Source organism: Panthera leo, chromosome A1, assembly GCF_018350215.1.
Source record: "Panthera leo isolate Ple1 chromosome A1, P.leo_Ple1_pat1.1, whole genome shotgun sequence".
NCBI lineage: Eukaryota > Metazoa > Chordata > Mammalia > Carnivora > Felidae > Panthera > Panthera leo.
Genome location: NC_056679.1, coordinates 113,365,253 through 113,381,051, shown reverse-complemented (window position 1 = coordinate 113,381,051; position 15,799 = coordinate 113,365,253). Strand labels below are relative to the sequence as shown.

General features: G+C 40.6%; 1 protein-coding gene and 1 long non-coding RNA gene across 3 annotated transcripts in view; one reads left to right on the top strand and one right to left on the bottom strand.

The window, feature by feature from the left end:
* Positions 1 to 11,231, top strand: part of SPOCK1 (SPARC (osteonectin), cwcv and kazal like domains proteoglycan 1) — a 513,210-nt gene extending 501,979 nt beyond the window's left edge. For both annotated transcript variants that reach the window (XM_042935806.1, XM_042935812.1), the window contains 3 exons: positions 4,624 to 4,686; positions 10,344 to 10,481; positions 10,949 to 11,231. In XM_042935806.1, coding sequence (XP_042791740.1) covers positions 4,624 to 4,686; positions 10,344 to 10,481; positions 10,949 to 11,139 — 392 coding nt within the window. In that variant the 3' untranslated portion in view covers positions 11,140 to 11,231. The remainder of the gene's footprint in view (positions 1 to 4,623; positions 4,687 to 10,343; positions 10,482 to 10,948) is intronic.
* Positions 1 to 15,799, bottom strand: part of LOC122218035 — a 182,341-nt gene that overhangs the window by 3,579 nt on the left and 162,963 nt on the right. The gene's annotated exons all lie outside the window — the stretch shown is intronic.

The following is a 15,799-nucleotide window of genomic DNA, read 5'->3' as shown; positions in this document are numbered from 1 at the left end:
AATCGATGCACCCCCAGAGCAGAAAATGTGGGCGTTAAAAAAGGGCAGGTGGTGTTACGTTCATGTACATGTTTACAGAATTACAAGAATTACTGGTCACAGGGCATGTGCATTTTTAAATTTAAGCCGTATTTCCAATTTGCCTTCCAAAAACGTTGTACCCATGTTTACGCTCTCCAAGAATACCTAGTTCCCCATGGTGGAGCCAAACCTTGTGGTCACTGCCAAGTTAGGGGACAAGCTGTTACATTTCCTCATGGGTCTCATTTCATTTCTCTTATTATAACTTAGATTGAACACCTTCGTGTTTGAGAAATTCCTATTTTTTGTACATTTTTGGTATGTTTCTAGGAATTTTTTTTCTCAATGAAGGACATTAGCACTGTTGAAGTCACATATATTGCAAATATATTTTTCCCCAAATTTGACTTGGTCCATTTTTTTAGGAAGAAATTTTTCAATTTAAGAGTGTAAAATTTCTCCATCTTTTATGGTTTTTTAGCAACCATAAGGCTTACATTAAGTCTAGAAAGGTAACGTGTACCTTTGGGTACCTTAGGTAAAGGTACCAAATACCTTCAGTATTTGAAGGTGCATGATTCTCTTGTGTTTGTGTTTTCTTCAGCACATTTTGGTTGGTTGGTTGTTTATTGAAATCTTGTATCACTTTTGTTTTTTTTGGTGTATGGTCAGAGAGGGTCCCAGCCCCTCTCCCCACTCCTGGAAATGGTTGTTCAGTTACCTTTTTGTCACGTATTGACTAACCTATCCTCCTCCTCTCATCTGAATGCTTCCTCTATTGTATATAATACTTCTTTATATGTCTCTTCTTCCATCTAGAATCCTTTTATTGTAGAACAGCATCTATCAACCAATGGAGTTATATTTTTTTAATGGTTTTTATTTATAGAGAGCGCGTGCACACACACATGTGGGGGAGGGGCAGAGAGAATTCCAAGAGGGCTCTGCAATGTCAGCACAGAACCCATCGCAGGGCTCGAACCCAAAAACTGTGAGATCATGACCTGAGCCAAAATCAAGAGCTGGACACCTAACTGAGCCAACCAGGTGCCCCTGGAGTTACATTTTTAAGTTTTGTTCTCATAGATACTGTACTTCCCGTCTATTTATTGCCCTTGTAAAGGAAATTGATTTTTTTTTCCCATTATAGTTCCTCACTGCTGGTGGTTTCAGTATTAATCTTGTTCGCACCCACCTTACTAAATTCTCATTTTGTTTATAATAATTATTCTGGTTGGTTTCCTTTGATTTTTGAGGTGTGCAATCATAACCTCTGCAAATAGTGATAATTTTTTTCTTTTTTCTTTTTATACCTCCCCTCTCTTTTCTAATCACATCAGCTAATACTTCAAATTTGTGTTAAATAATAGCCATGTTCTTACTTTAATAGAAATACTTGGAGTGATCGAGTTCTAAGTTTAATGATAGCTTTGGGCTTGAGTCCATATAAAATCATGTAACCTTCAGCCAGGGTTCAGGCTTAGCCTAAGTAAGCAAAGCCTCCGTGTTAGTGCTTCTTGGAGGTGTAATGCCAGGACCCTGAGAGTGAGGTTACTGCCTTTATCAAGGGACAAAGCTGGTCACCACGCTGTGTGGATGTCCCTGGATTTGCTGCCCTTTCAGCAACTGCTGAAGGAGGCCAGAACCCCATTACGTGGCACATTATGGTATCCAGGAGAAGTTGATCAAACTACAACAGAAGTCATTTTGTTGTACATTTTTTTTTTGTTTTGTTTGTTAGTCATTTTGTGTATTTCTCTCATTATTTCTTTATTTTTTGTGGGAGAGAGAGAATTCCAGGCAGGTTCCACACCCAGCACAGAGCCCTATATGGGGCTTGGTCTCACAACACTGAGATCATGACCTGAGCCAAAATCAAGAGTCAGATGCTTAACTGATCCACCCAGGTGCGCCTCTCTCCTTTTATTAAGTTAGGTTATTTTTGTTGGGTTTCTACCACCTTCCTCCTTGACCCAGAACCAGCCCTGGGAGTTCTGTTTGACCCCCACATTTCCTCATTATTTCCTGTTGATCAATGCGTGTACTCAAGGCTAAAATTTCCTCCAAAGCACCCTTTTAGCTATAGACCATAGGTATTACGTATGTGAAGATTTTTTTTTTTTTTACTATGATTAATGTGTAGATGTCCTACAATAAAGGCTCTAAATGCCTCTTTGGTCCAAGAAAATTTTGAGAGAGCACTTTAAAATTTTCCATGTGGTAGGATTATTTATTGACTGGTTTCGATATTTTTCTTTAGTATTATGTTTGAGTTTTTGAAGTTTCTTCAAAAATTCTCACTGGAATTGTATTCCTTGATCAAAAATTCTCACTGGAATTGTATTCCTTGAGTTAGCACTTGAATATCTGTAAATATTGGTATTTTCTTTATACAGAAACAAAGATGCCAAGATTAAACTTACTCTCCTAGTACTGGGTTTAGCTATAGAATAATATGAACCCATACTAATTTTTGTTCCCCTTTAAGGACATGAATTTCGTAGGACATGTCTCAGTTTTTGCTCAGTCCGTAACACTTTCCTGAGATATGGCATGCATTTTTAAAGATTTTTTAAAATATTTTATTTATTTTTTTAAGACAGAGAGAGACAGAGCATGAATGGGGATGGGGCAGAGAGAGAGGGAGACACAGAATTCGAAGCAGGCTCCAGGCTCTGAGCTGTCAGCACGGAGCCTGATGCGGGGCTTGAACTCACGAACCGTGAGATCATGACCTGAGCTGAAGTCGGATGCTTACTGACTGAGCCACCCAGGCACCCCTATGTCATGCATTTTTGAGCTCTGGAATTAAACATTTGGTTCCATTTGATTAGTCTCTGCTCAGGAGCATCAGTTATATACATGTTGCACATCAGTTTTGTTGCTTCAGATATAGCCTTCATTTATTTCAGTGTTTAATTTTCTTCTGTGTCGCTTATGTCTTTGAGCCTTTGTATCTGCATTGAACTGGAGTGTCCTGTCTGTGTGGTGCTTTTTTTTTCAAGTGGACTCTACACCCAGCATGGAGCCCAGTGAGGGGCCGCAACAGACATGAGCTGAGATCGAGAGTCAGACCCTTAACCGACTGAGGCGCCCCAAGTGTCTTTTGCATTAGAACCCTTGACTACTTAAGTCTTGGGTAACTATTTTCATTTGCTCAGAAGCCAGCGTTTTCTGTTAGAATTCTTCATGTGGAGTTTGGTTTTCTTGCAGTACTTTTTAGTAGGTCTCAGCCTGATTCATGTTTCCTTGCTGGAAGAGAAGTAAAATTTTTACAATTACCATCGGACCATTTGAGGAACTCCCTGACACAGTGTTTCTATGAATGTGGGCGACTTTTGCATTCTTCAGGAACAGTCTTCTAAATGCCTACGGTTTTTGCACAAAGATGAGCTTTCCGGTGGTAAAATAGGAAGAATATTGGTCCCTACTTTATGGGATTGTTGTAAAGATGAAGACAAAATTCTAGAACATTGTCTGGTACATTCTAAGAATTCATTAAGTGCCCCTTATTTGTCATAGTAAATGCTTTACTTCATCAAACATGGAATCTGTTTCCCTTTTTCTTTGTTGTTTTCAGTTGGTATCTTTCTCCTGCACTCTGAAAGCACCTTAAACCCAGGGGTAAATAAAGCGTATTAGTTTTTCTTAGGGAACCAGCAACGAGACCGGGTGGCATCGTGCACTCCACAGGGTAAAAGATGTTAAGAAGGTGGTCAGGTACTTACGCTACTTCTGTCCAAGCAAGTTTGGGGCCTGTTAGTAAATGTTCTGAGACTCAGAATACTTCTGCCCTTGGCTCGAGGCCCATGAGCACGTATCACAGTCTTCCAGAGCCACGCGGTCTGCCAAGGCAAGTCACGGTGACTCAAGAACTGGTGAAGCCATCTTTCTTTAGGCTTGGAATGGAATAAGTTCTTCTCTTGGGAGACAGAACTGCACACTGTTTGGCCATGCAGCTCCCACTCTATCAGTCCTTCCCTTGAGAACTGAGTTTTGTGCTCGCTCATGGCAACAGGTGTCTTATAATTGAGGACTTCGAGGCTGAGAGTGAGTTAACGTTTCACTTTTCTATTCTCACTGCTACTCTCTATCTCTTACATAGCTTCAAAGTTTGTATAATTTTACAGTTGTTCCTTGAGGCCTATGTAAGTCTGAAGTAGCTATTCTCATCCTCTTTCTCTCCTGTAGCAAGACCTGGGTTAGATTAAGTATTGGTGAGTTGCTTCCGTCTGTGGATTCGCAACACTTAACCACGAGGATGCTGTGATCCTCGTTCTCAGCTGATTAAAATGTCTATTACCAGATCACCTAGAAGCACGTGGCATTTGCCTGAGTTGGTGGCAGGAAGAAAAATTACTATACAATGCAAGTAGCCCCCAAATACTATTTAAGTACCTCATGATGTAAGGGTTTTTTTTGTGTTTTTTTTTGATTAGTAACACTAATGGCCTGAATTTGTTGTGCTGTTTAATAACAGCATATGGAGTCATTCCAGTCCCAGGTGTGTCATTGTGTACATTTCACTTCATGAGTGAAGCCAATCATTAGAGATTATGTCCTGCACCATCTGGAAACTGACTTTCATAAATTATTTTTCAGGTCTCCCTTGCCAGAATGAAATGAACAGGATTCAGAAGCTGAGCAAGGGGAAGAGCCTGTTGGGTAAGTACAATTTCTTGTCACTCGTTTGAACAACTAATTAAACCAACCATGTCTCGTGTAATGTTGAGCCACAGCAATGGTTATTCCATTAGGTAACAGTGTTTCCTGAAAGAAATGCCTCGCTTCATCCCCAGACAGCTGGCTGGACGTAGTCTGAGGATAGGCGAGCTGTTTGAGAAATGCTGCCTAGTCCATTAGCCCAGGACTAGTGGGCAGGGCTGCAAGGGTGGGAATCCAACACCGTCTCTACTGCCCACTCCTCCCTTACTTGGGGCTCCAGTAAACCTCGGCTTTCTCCTCTCCCAAGAATCTCTCCTGAATGGAGCATGAAAGTGTTCCTTCCTAGTTCAAGCAGTAATGTCTATGAATTATTCCCCAGACCAAATTGTCCATTCAGGGAAGAAGATGAGCTGTAGCCTCTTCTATATTTATCAGATCGGGTTCAAAGGCTTGGGTGTGCTTAAATGTGTTTTTTGGATTCATGTGCATAATAATCCCTGGAGGAAAGCATAAATCTGTTTAAATAGTGCACATTTCTCCTCTCTGTCTGAATGTTAACTGTGCTTTTCCCTGACATGCCCGTCTGTGGCTGGAGGTAAAGGTAACAAATGCTGGCTTGTTGAAGTGTTCCCTTTCAGCTGCATATCCTCTTTCTCCAGCACTAAGGGGTCGTCATGGCATTCAGACCAGGCCATTTCAGAGACTGGTAAACCTCATATATTTGTCAAAAAAGGAGTCTGGGTTGGTTTACTTGCTTTTTAAAAAGAGAGCTGACAGCGGCAATATAATACACAATAATTCACAATTTTTCTTGTTAAGCATTAAGAAGCAGGTGCATCCCTTAAGCATCTTGCCATTTCAAACATGCACCTGTGTACTTGAAGAAATGGGCAAGTTTTGTTTTGTTTTGATTTTACAGATTGTTTAAGTAGTCCGTGAACTCAGGTAGTTTCTCCTCTACTGATTTTTGGGTTGCCTCAGATCTCCCACTTCTGATAATGCCCCGTTCGACTCAGGAAGAACCCCAAAGTTGTGACTTTGACCTATGTGGACCTGAGTTCTAAAAAAGACAAAGGTATCATTCTGATCTGAAGGCAACTTCAATAGGTCTGTCCAGTGCAAGGGCTTGTGCTCACTAATCTGATTTCTCCATGTAGGAGGTTATTCAGGTGTTTGAGTGATATGCCTAAGGTCCACAGGTAGTTAAAGAATTAGTATAAATCTAGTTTTTAAATTTTGTTTTCATTGGCTATGGATATCTTCTTACCGCTTCATTAATAATGAATGAGACATTTATAAGGCATGTAGTCTGAGATAAAACGTCTCATCTTCCATTTTCCCTAGCTCACACCAATGAAACGCCTACCTTTGTCCTACCTTGAATCTCACCTAGTTTTCAAGCTTGCTTTATCACATCTCCCCACATAGAGAGATTACTCTGGCTGACTCATAAAAATACCATTGACCTTCTTACACATCATTTCCTGCATGGGGATATCTCCTAATGTGTTTTCACGGGCATTCAAATTAAAAACAAAATAGACCATACATCGTGGAGTATAAATAATCAAAAGTGAAATTAAAACTACTTTTAGGATTGAATGACAATGAGGTTTGTGAGTCAAAATCAGAGGGAAGCAACTAAAAACAGAGGAATATTCATAGCTTCAAATGGATTTATGAAAAAACAAACACTAACCTTTCAAGTCAAAAAAATGACCAAGACTAAAGTAGAAAACAATGAAATAGACAAATCTTTGGCAATATGAAAGCCATTCAACTACTGTTATGAACTTGTAAGTGGGAATGTAACTTCACATACAGGACAGTACTGTAAATTTGTTGTTTTAAAACTTCAGCATGTATTGGAATCACTTGGAGGGTTTACTAAAACACAGTTTCTGATTCAGTAGATCTGGGTGGGATAGGGCCCAAGTACATGCTTTTCTTTTTTTTTTTTTTTTTTTTTTTTTAATTTTTTTTTTAACGTTTATTTATTTTTGAGACAGAGAGAGACAGAGCATGAACAGGGGAGGGTCAGAGAGAGGGAGACACAGAATCTGAAACAGGCTCCAGGCTCTGAGCTGTCAGCACAGAGCCCGACGCGGGGCTCGAACCCACGGACCGTGAGATCATGACCTGAGCTGAAGTCGGACGCTTAACCGACCAAGCCACCCAGGCGCCCCACATGCTTTTCTAAGATGTTTCCAGGTAATGATGCAGGTGCTGGTCCTGGGACCACACTTTGACAACCACTGCTATAAGCCAACTTACAGAATCTTGAAAACCTTGTTGAAACAAGTACTGTGAGTTACCACACTTGTACAAGGAAGAGAAACAGAAGACCCACCTGTATGAAAAACCATGAAATTCCTGAAAATCAAAATCAAAATGCTAACCTCACTGCCCCCCAAAACAGGCCCAAAGTATTTTTATGAGTACGTCTTTCACAGAAGAAAATGTATTCAAAATGTCTAGAGGAGGCAAGAAAAACACCTGAATCATTTCATGAATTGGGTGCCATGATAAAAAAATTAGAAATAGAGGCATACAGTTTTATCACTTAGTGAATCGCCTAGTAACACAGATGCAAAAGGATCAGTAAATTCAGTCAGTAGTATTCCAATAACAATGTATCATGGCCAAGTAGTATTTACTCCAGGAAAACAATATCCCAATTACTAGTAAGGAGATTGAATTACTAATCAAAAATGTCCCCAAAAAGAAAAGCCCAGGACCAAATGGCTTCACTGATGAATTTTAGTGAACATTTAAAGAATTAACACCACCACACCTTCTTCAACTCTTCCAAAAAAGATCAAAGAAGAGGAAACACTCCCAAGCTCATTTTTGAGGCCAGCATTATCCCAATGGCAAAATCAGAAAGGACCCTACAAGAAAAAAACAGGCCAGTATCTTAAATACACATACAAAAGTTCCCAATAAAATACTAGTAAACGAAATCCAACAGTGCATTAAAAGGATCAAATGGGATTTAATGCTGCGATGCAAGGATGGTTCAAAATACACAAATCAACCAATATGATATATTAATACAAGGTGATATCTGAATAGATGCAGAAAATTCACTTGACAAAATCCAGCATCCATTCATGGTTTTTAAAAACTCTCCACAAATTAGGTATAAAAGGAACAAACCTCAACACAATAAATGCCACATAAGACAACCAACATCATATTCAACAGTGAAAGGTTGAAATCTTTTCCTCTAATATCAGAAACGAGACAAAGTGGCACTCTTACCACTCCTATTCAACATACTACTGGAAGTCCTATGCAGCACAGTCAGTCAAGACAAAGAAACAAAAGGCATCCAAGTTGGAAAAAAGTACAATTTTCCTTATTTGCAGATATGTTTCAGCCAAGGAGGTGAAAGATGTATATACTAAAAACTATATGACGCTGATGAAAGAAATCAAAGACAACACAAATAAATGGAAAGGAATCCCATGTTCATGGAGTGGAAGAATATTTAATTTAACATTGTTAAAATTTGTTTAATATTGTTAAAATGTCCATATCACCCCAAACCATCTACAATTTAATTGCTATCCCTATCAAAAGTCCACTGGTATGTTCTGCAGAAATAGAAATAACAATCCTAAAGTTCATATGGAATCACAAAAGACCCCAGATAGCCAAAGCAATCCTAAGAACAAAGTAGGAGACATTACACTTGCTGATTCCAAGCTACGTTATGAAGCTGTAATCATCAAAGCAGCATGATGGCATAATAACAGACACAAAGATCAAGGGAACCAAAAATAAACACAAGTATATAGGTCTACTATTAGTCTCTTTAATAAACGGTGCTTGGAAGATTGAATATTCACATGTAAAAGACTGAAACTAGATCTCTATCTTATACCCCTCACAAAAATTAACTCAAAATGGATTAAAGACTTAAATGCAAGACTGGAAACCATAAAACTCCTAGAAGAAAACATAGGGGAAAAAGATTCTTGACATGAGCCTCAGCAATGATATTTTTTATAGGACACCTGAAGCACGAGCCACTAAATTAAAAAAAAAAAAGTGGGACTGCGTCAAACTTAAAAGCTTCTGCACAGCGAAATTATCAGAAAACCTACAGAATGAAGAATAACATTTGCAAACCATATATCTGATAAGGGATTAATACCCAAAATGTATAAAGAACTCAACTCAGTAGCAAAACAAACCAAAACCAAAAACCTGATTTAAAGATGGGTAGAAGATCTAAATAGACATCATCCTAAAGAAAACATACAGATGGCCAACAGGTACGTGAAAAGATGCTCAACGTTATTAATCATCAGGGAAATGCTTATCGAAACCACAGTGAGATATCACCTCACACCTGTTAGAATGGCTGTCATCAAAATGACCAGACACAACAAGTGCTAGTAAGGACATGGAGAAAGGGAAGCATTGTGCGCTGATGGTGGGAATGTAAATTGGTCCAGCCGCTATGGAAAGCAGTATGGAGGTTCATGAAAAATTTTAAAATACTACTGCCATACAATCCAGCAATTCAACTTCTCAGAATATATCCCAAGGAAATAACATTCTGTCGAAGAGATATATGTACCCTTATGTTCACTTCAGCATTATTTATAGTAGCCAAGATACAGAAACAACAGAGGTGTCCATCAACGGATTACTGAATAAAGACATTGGTGCGTGTGTATACACAATATTGTATACCATAAGAGAAGGAAGTCTTGCCCATTGTGACAACAAAGATGGACCCTGAAGAAATAATGCTAAGTGAAGTAAGTCAGACAAATACTGTATGATCTCACCTATATGTGGAATCTAAAAATCTCAGGGGAACTGGGGTGGCTCAGTCGGTTAAGCGTCTTTGGCTCAGGTCATGATCTTGTGATTCCGTGAGTTCCAGCCCCACACTGGGTTCTCTGCTGTCAGAGGCTCCACACTGTCTCCCTGTCTCTGCCCTTCCCCTGTTCACGTGTACATACGCACTCTCTCTCTCTCTAAAAATAAACCAAAAAAGTTTACAACAAAAACTCATAGAAAAAGACATCAGGCTGGTAGTCCCCAGCGGTAGGGAGTAGAGAGGGGGGGAACTGGAGAAAGGTGATCAAAAGGTACAAACTTCCAGTTGAAAGGCGTATAAGTACTAGGAATTTAATGTACAGCATGAGGACTCTAGTCAACTTTGCTGTGTGGTACATAGGAAAGTTGTTAATAGTAAATCCTAAGAGTTCTCATCACAAGGGAAAAACATCTTTTTTTTTAAATCATTGAGATGATGGATGTTAATTAAACTTACAGTGGTAATCATGTCCCAGTATATGTGAGTCAAATTTGGCCCTACAGTTGACATTCCACAAGGCTGCCCATCAATTCTATCTCAGTAAAACTCAAAAAATATTAACCAGTCCTAAGAGTGGGACCCATTCGCCATTTAGAGGGGAAAAATAAGAACCCATCAAAGAAGGGATCCTGTCTAACCTTGAGCAAACCCAGGGACTTGTCATCTTGAGTAAGTCATAACCAACGGCCCCATTCTCCCCTGCTAGCTCTGCAAGAAGTACCCGGTCTGATAGGTTAGCCCTCTTCTCCGTCTTGGAGGGCATTAACCCCGAGTATCAGGGCACCTCTGATTCAAATTGGACCTTTTATTCCCTCAGGAGCATTCATACCTCGGTGTAATGAGGAGGGATATTACAAAGCCACGCAGTGCCACGGGAGCACAGGGCAGTGCTGGTGTGTGGATAAATACGGAAACGAGCTGGCTGGCTCCAGGAAACAGGGCACCGTGAGCTGTGGTGAGTAAGGTCTTCTGCATCAGCCCCACAATGACGACTTGCACGTCCTGACTGGATAAAGACCTGGGCAGGGAAATTTCAAGACCTATCCGTGGTCTACAGCGAACAAGTTTACAATGGTGACGTGAATAAAGCACACGTGATTATGCGTAGCTAGCTTCCAGAGTGGCAGGGACTCACCATGAGCAGGAGATTGGGTAACATTTTGTCACAGTCAGGAACTGTCGCAGGCAGAGAGGGACTTCGATAAACCTCCCACAGTTCTACCCCAGAAGGTAGAAGCATCTCAAGAATTCTGGGGGCCCCCAAAGCTTGTGGTCCCTCCAGGCTGAGAGGCCCCAGTATTCAGAGAGTGAATTGCATGGTTTTTCCCTACAGTTGAGTCACATGCGAAGGAACCATTCTTATGGTCATAAGGTATAAAGAGAAACTAATCCTCCATCTTGTCTTCCTTCTTAATATTTCAGAAGAGGAGCAAGAAACTTCAGGGGATTTTGGCAGTGGTGGCTCTGTGGTCCTCCTAGATGACCTGGAGGATGAACGGGAGCTGGGACCAAAGGACAGATTGGGCAAACTGAGGGTGCACACCCGGGCAGTGACAGAGGATGATGAGGACGAGGATGACGACAAAGAGGACGAGGTCGGGTACATATGGTAGTCCCCACCGGGAAGAGGACACGAGGTGCACACAGAATTGCAAGTCACTTCCTACTCCTGCGTTTGTATCTAATAAGACTCCACAGCACCAAGGCCTCTTCTCCATTGTTGCTCTCTGTACCCGACCCGAGGTTTGGGAGACCACTTCTTGTCCCCAGAGCATTCTGGTTTTGCATACGCTTGTGTGGGAAGAAGGGTGTTGTGTTTTGTTTTTTAGACAGGGGAATGGCTGGCTGAATTCGAGCCCCCTTCTCTCCCGTGAGATTTTTGCACCAAGCATGTGATTTATGTGGGATTCTGACAGTGCAGGGAGCCCCCACCTTGTAAACGTCAAAGATGCTTTTTGATTACCCACACCAGTGGTTATTCCAGCATGGTTCCCGGCCTTACGGTGTCTAAGTGCTTTTCTTGTGTCCTGTAGATGTCGTGGAAAACACCACACTGTACTTTTTCCCCCCCTAGCCCCACCACCCCGGGTGTTAATAACTAAAAATTAGTTTTCATATCACTCTATCTGGCTTCCTACAAACAAGAGCCTTAATTCAGTCAAGAGTTCCTCTGGGGAATTGATTTCCTTAATAAAAAATGGTGTCTGGACGCTTTTCTCTGTACATGCTTGAATATGTACAGAACAGACTGTACGTGTACAAGGTGTGTGCACACACCTGTCAGAAAAAAGTGTTTCAAGATCCTCTAAAAAACTCATCTGAAAAACAATTCTAGATTTGTCAGCTTGTCCAGACCTGGATCACAATTTCTGGAATAAGAAATTTGTATCAAAGTCCTTTTTTTGCACTAACAGCACTTGCAGCCTGCAGGCTGAGGATGCTCCTTCCCCTATGCATTAGCAGAGTTCCTGGAAGCCCTTTGATTTGGATAAGCCTCTGTCCGCCTAAATCGCTTTTCTTGCAGAAGCCATGAGACTCCCACATGGGCAACTTCACAAGCCATCTCTTTCATTTCAGCTCCAAGCCCACCCCGGGCTGCAACAATCCTGTCTGCCACAGGTTCTCACCCTCCCTACTACCTACGCAAGGGCTTTTTTCCAAGGCATGTCTCCATATCCCCTGCTCTCCGAGAAGACAATACCACAGTGTTCCTTAGCAGAAGAAAATTCCGGATTCTTAATCTAAGGTTTTGCTTTTGCCCCATTTCTATCCACAGATCATAATGAGGGTCCACGAACTGTACAGATTTTATACCACCACTCATCCTTTGTAAAAAATCCCAGACAGAGGCCAAAAAGAACTTCATCGTAGCACAGAGAAGCTAGGGTTGGATTTTTACCGGCTAGTCCTGTCCCCATCACCTCACCTGCACCAATGTCAAGAAACCAGTGAAGAAAGCCCTTCATCAGTGTTTCTTTTCCCGAAGTAAGTTCACGATTAGAGTCTGTCTCCAAATTTGGTAGGGTCATTTTCTCTACCGTTTTTAGAATTTCTGACCCTATCAAAGCTGACTCGGATACAAAGTACCAAAGAATAGTCCTCAAGTGGTCCCATTTAGTTCAGTACCAGCCCTTAAGCTCCTGCTCCACCTGGTTTCCAGCTTCCTGGATACCCTCCTCAGCCACCCAGCAAGGCTTTCTGGCCCACATTTTTTTTGTTGTTTGTTTTTGTTCATCATGAATTCCAGCCCATCCACAAGACAACCACATAAAACTCAGGCAAAAAAAACCACTTTGTACTCTGTCAACCCACCTCAAACCAGCATTTTCCAATCCTAGCATTGGCCAAAGTGGCATCATCTCCAGAGTTAGTCTCAGATGGGAAATGAACATACTTGATACAATAAACTTCTGTGGCCTAATATACACGGGTACAACCAGGACTGTGGGTATAGAGAGGCCAGAGGCAAGCTCTGTATTGGGATTTCAACTGCATCATCCCTGTTTCAATTTTTTTTCTCACTTGAACAAAACACCAAGATCATAATTTAGAAAACAGGTGTTTAATTGCAGCTAAATTGTAATAGAGTATATAAAAGAATCAAGACATTAAAAAAAAATCTCAGTTTACACCATCAGAGAAAACCATTGTTACTGTCTCTCTGAGCTTGGAAAAATGCACAAGAGAACAAATTAAAATCGACTAACTGATTTCACTTAGAGAAACTTCTAGGAACAGAGAACCACTGATTTTAATTTGCCTAATTATCTTATGACAAGTTTCAAAATAAGATGACACTTAAAGATTCTTAGCATTAACTTAATGATGGAGAAGAGTGTGCTCTGTAGTCAGTTCCCAGTAAGCTAACGAGATGCTCATTTTCAAAGATATTCCAAGAAGATATTTTGACTCATTAAGATATTAAATAAAAAGCCCTCCTAAGACCGGAAACCCAAAATCAATGGACCAACCAACATTAACACCACTTTTCATGCCTCAACTTTGGCATGACAGCATTGGATTTTTAAAGGGCTTTAGTACAATTTTTAGAAACTTTATCCTTAGAAGTGAAATTTTTGATTTCTTCCTTTTGGGCAGGAGCATTTTTGCTAGCAACTAAGAATACATAAGAATTTTGATTAAAAAAATAATACCATGATAATTAATTACCTTTTTTTTGAGACAGTTAATGAACTGAATCCTCACCAACTCATTTTTGGAAACTCTAGTAGTTTTATTCTTATTCCATAAATGGTTCTCTTATTTAATCCTGTTTCCTCGGCATCCAACTTAAACCCCAGAATTTTCTTCCACCATAGTTAGCTGTCTGCCATATTAATGTCTTTTTGTTTCTGCGGATATTCTAGGCATGGGAATACCTTGATGTTCAATCTGAGGTTTTGTTATTAGTTTCCCCTTCTTTATGCCCATTTCCCCACGCCCAGCAGTGAATGACTACGTGTCTGTCCAGGTCTGCCCCTCTACTTTTCCCAGAATGCAATTCACATTTGTTTTGTTTTCATTTTTTACCTTGACCACATTGTACAGTAACATCTAAGAGCCCTTTCTACAGTGGGTGGTTTTGGTCTTTTTATACCTTTTTCTCAAAGTCACTGATGTTTGTCCCTGTTCAATGTGTAGCATTGTAATGAGAGCCCACCAAATCCTGAGTGTCATTTTGTTGTCCCTATTGTAGATGAAATAGTGATGTAGAAAAATCTAGTAAATTCTGAATGCTTTTCCACGTAGACTTATCTGGAATGTGAACACGACTCTTTGGTTAATAGTAAATGCTTTAACTGTAGTCCTAAGTAGGTGCATTTCTGTCTGTCTCAATAAATTTTAATTTGTCTGCAACATCTGAATGTATTTGTATTTTCTTATCTTGCATGTGAACTCACCTGGCTATGTCCACACCCGCTCTCTGGAGAACACACAGTAGGGGCAAAGGGGACTGCCAATGCAGACCTCTCCTGTGCTTCTGTACATGGCAGGGAAGAATACCTGCTGTGGTCGAGCCTGTCCTGGCCCCTCTCAGCACAATCTGTGCCCACTCAGTCTAGAACACCTAACCCTTATTTTTGCTGCTTCCACCTTTTCTACGCTTGACCTTTGTTACATAGTTTTGACCTATTGGATTTCAGTGTTGTCTTCCTGTTTACAACCTTAAGCTTTTCCAGTTCTGCCTATTCCTTCCCTCCCCTGTCAGTTCTTCTCCAATTCTCCTGAAACTAAAACACAAAAAACAACAACAACAAAAAAAACCCAGTCTCCTTTACAGGGAATTCTGAGTTCTCCACAGTTCATGGATTAACCCACCAGAGGCTCGTCAAACATCAGAAAGCACCCAAATTGGAACAGGAATTATCTCCTTTCCACCTTTATCCACATTCAGGCCAGTGTGTGTATGACTTAATTATACCCTGAGTGAGTAATTTCACCCTGAGCTGAGGTAGAAACTATCTTATGAATAATTCCATTCCTTTACCCCACGGAGTAGATTTTACAGACAATTTGTAGATTGACAGTTCAGGGAAAGGTGCTTCATAAATCCACAAAATAACTAATGTCAGGAGAACAATGACCAATATGAATACTCTAGGGGTGTTACAGGATACAGCAAAGAGATGTTGGCATTCATGGACACACTCCAAATTCATCTCAAATCAGCACAGTTGTGCAGGTCAAATATCACCTTGCTCCTCCAGCTGTGACTTCCCAGATGCCACCTTGGTTCATTTAAAGGGCAGGACCAAAGGAATGAGAACTAGAAGCCAGTGTCCAGCTTTGGTGATACAGGTAAGCCAAAAGGTCACAGCACCTTCTCGCAATGCTTACCCACTTGTAAGATTTGCTTTGACAAATTGATTCAAGGAAAGAGGAAGATTTTAAGATGTACTCACTCAACGGGCCTTTACAGATTTATTTATAGATTTTTAGATGAATGTTGTATTGACGAATGCCACTGGAGGCTGGCACCACATTCAGTTCTAGGAATACAAGTGTGAATAAAACCTGGTTGCTCTGTGAACTTAACTTGACGTGCTTTCTCTGGACACTATTTTGTTTGCCGTTGGTTTCAACCGCCTCCTCTACTCTGAGGAACCCCCAATCTGTATCTTGAGTGTGTGTTTTGACTGCCACTCCATTCTTAGACATCACTTTCCATTTACATAATTCTAGAATTTCCCACTGATAACTTAAAAAATGAAAAAGGTGAGATGAAACAGAGCGGTTATGCCCATGACAGCAAGAGTCAGCAAGGCTGTTCTA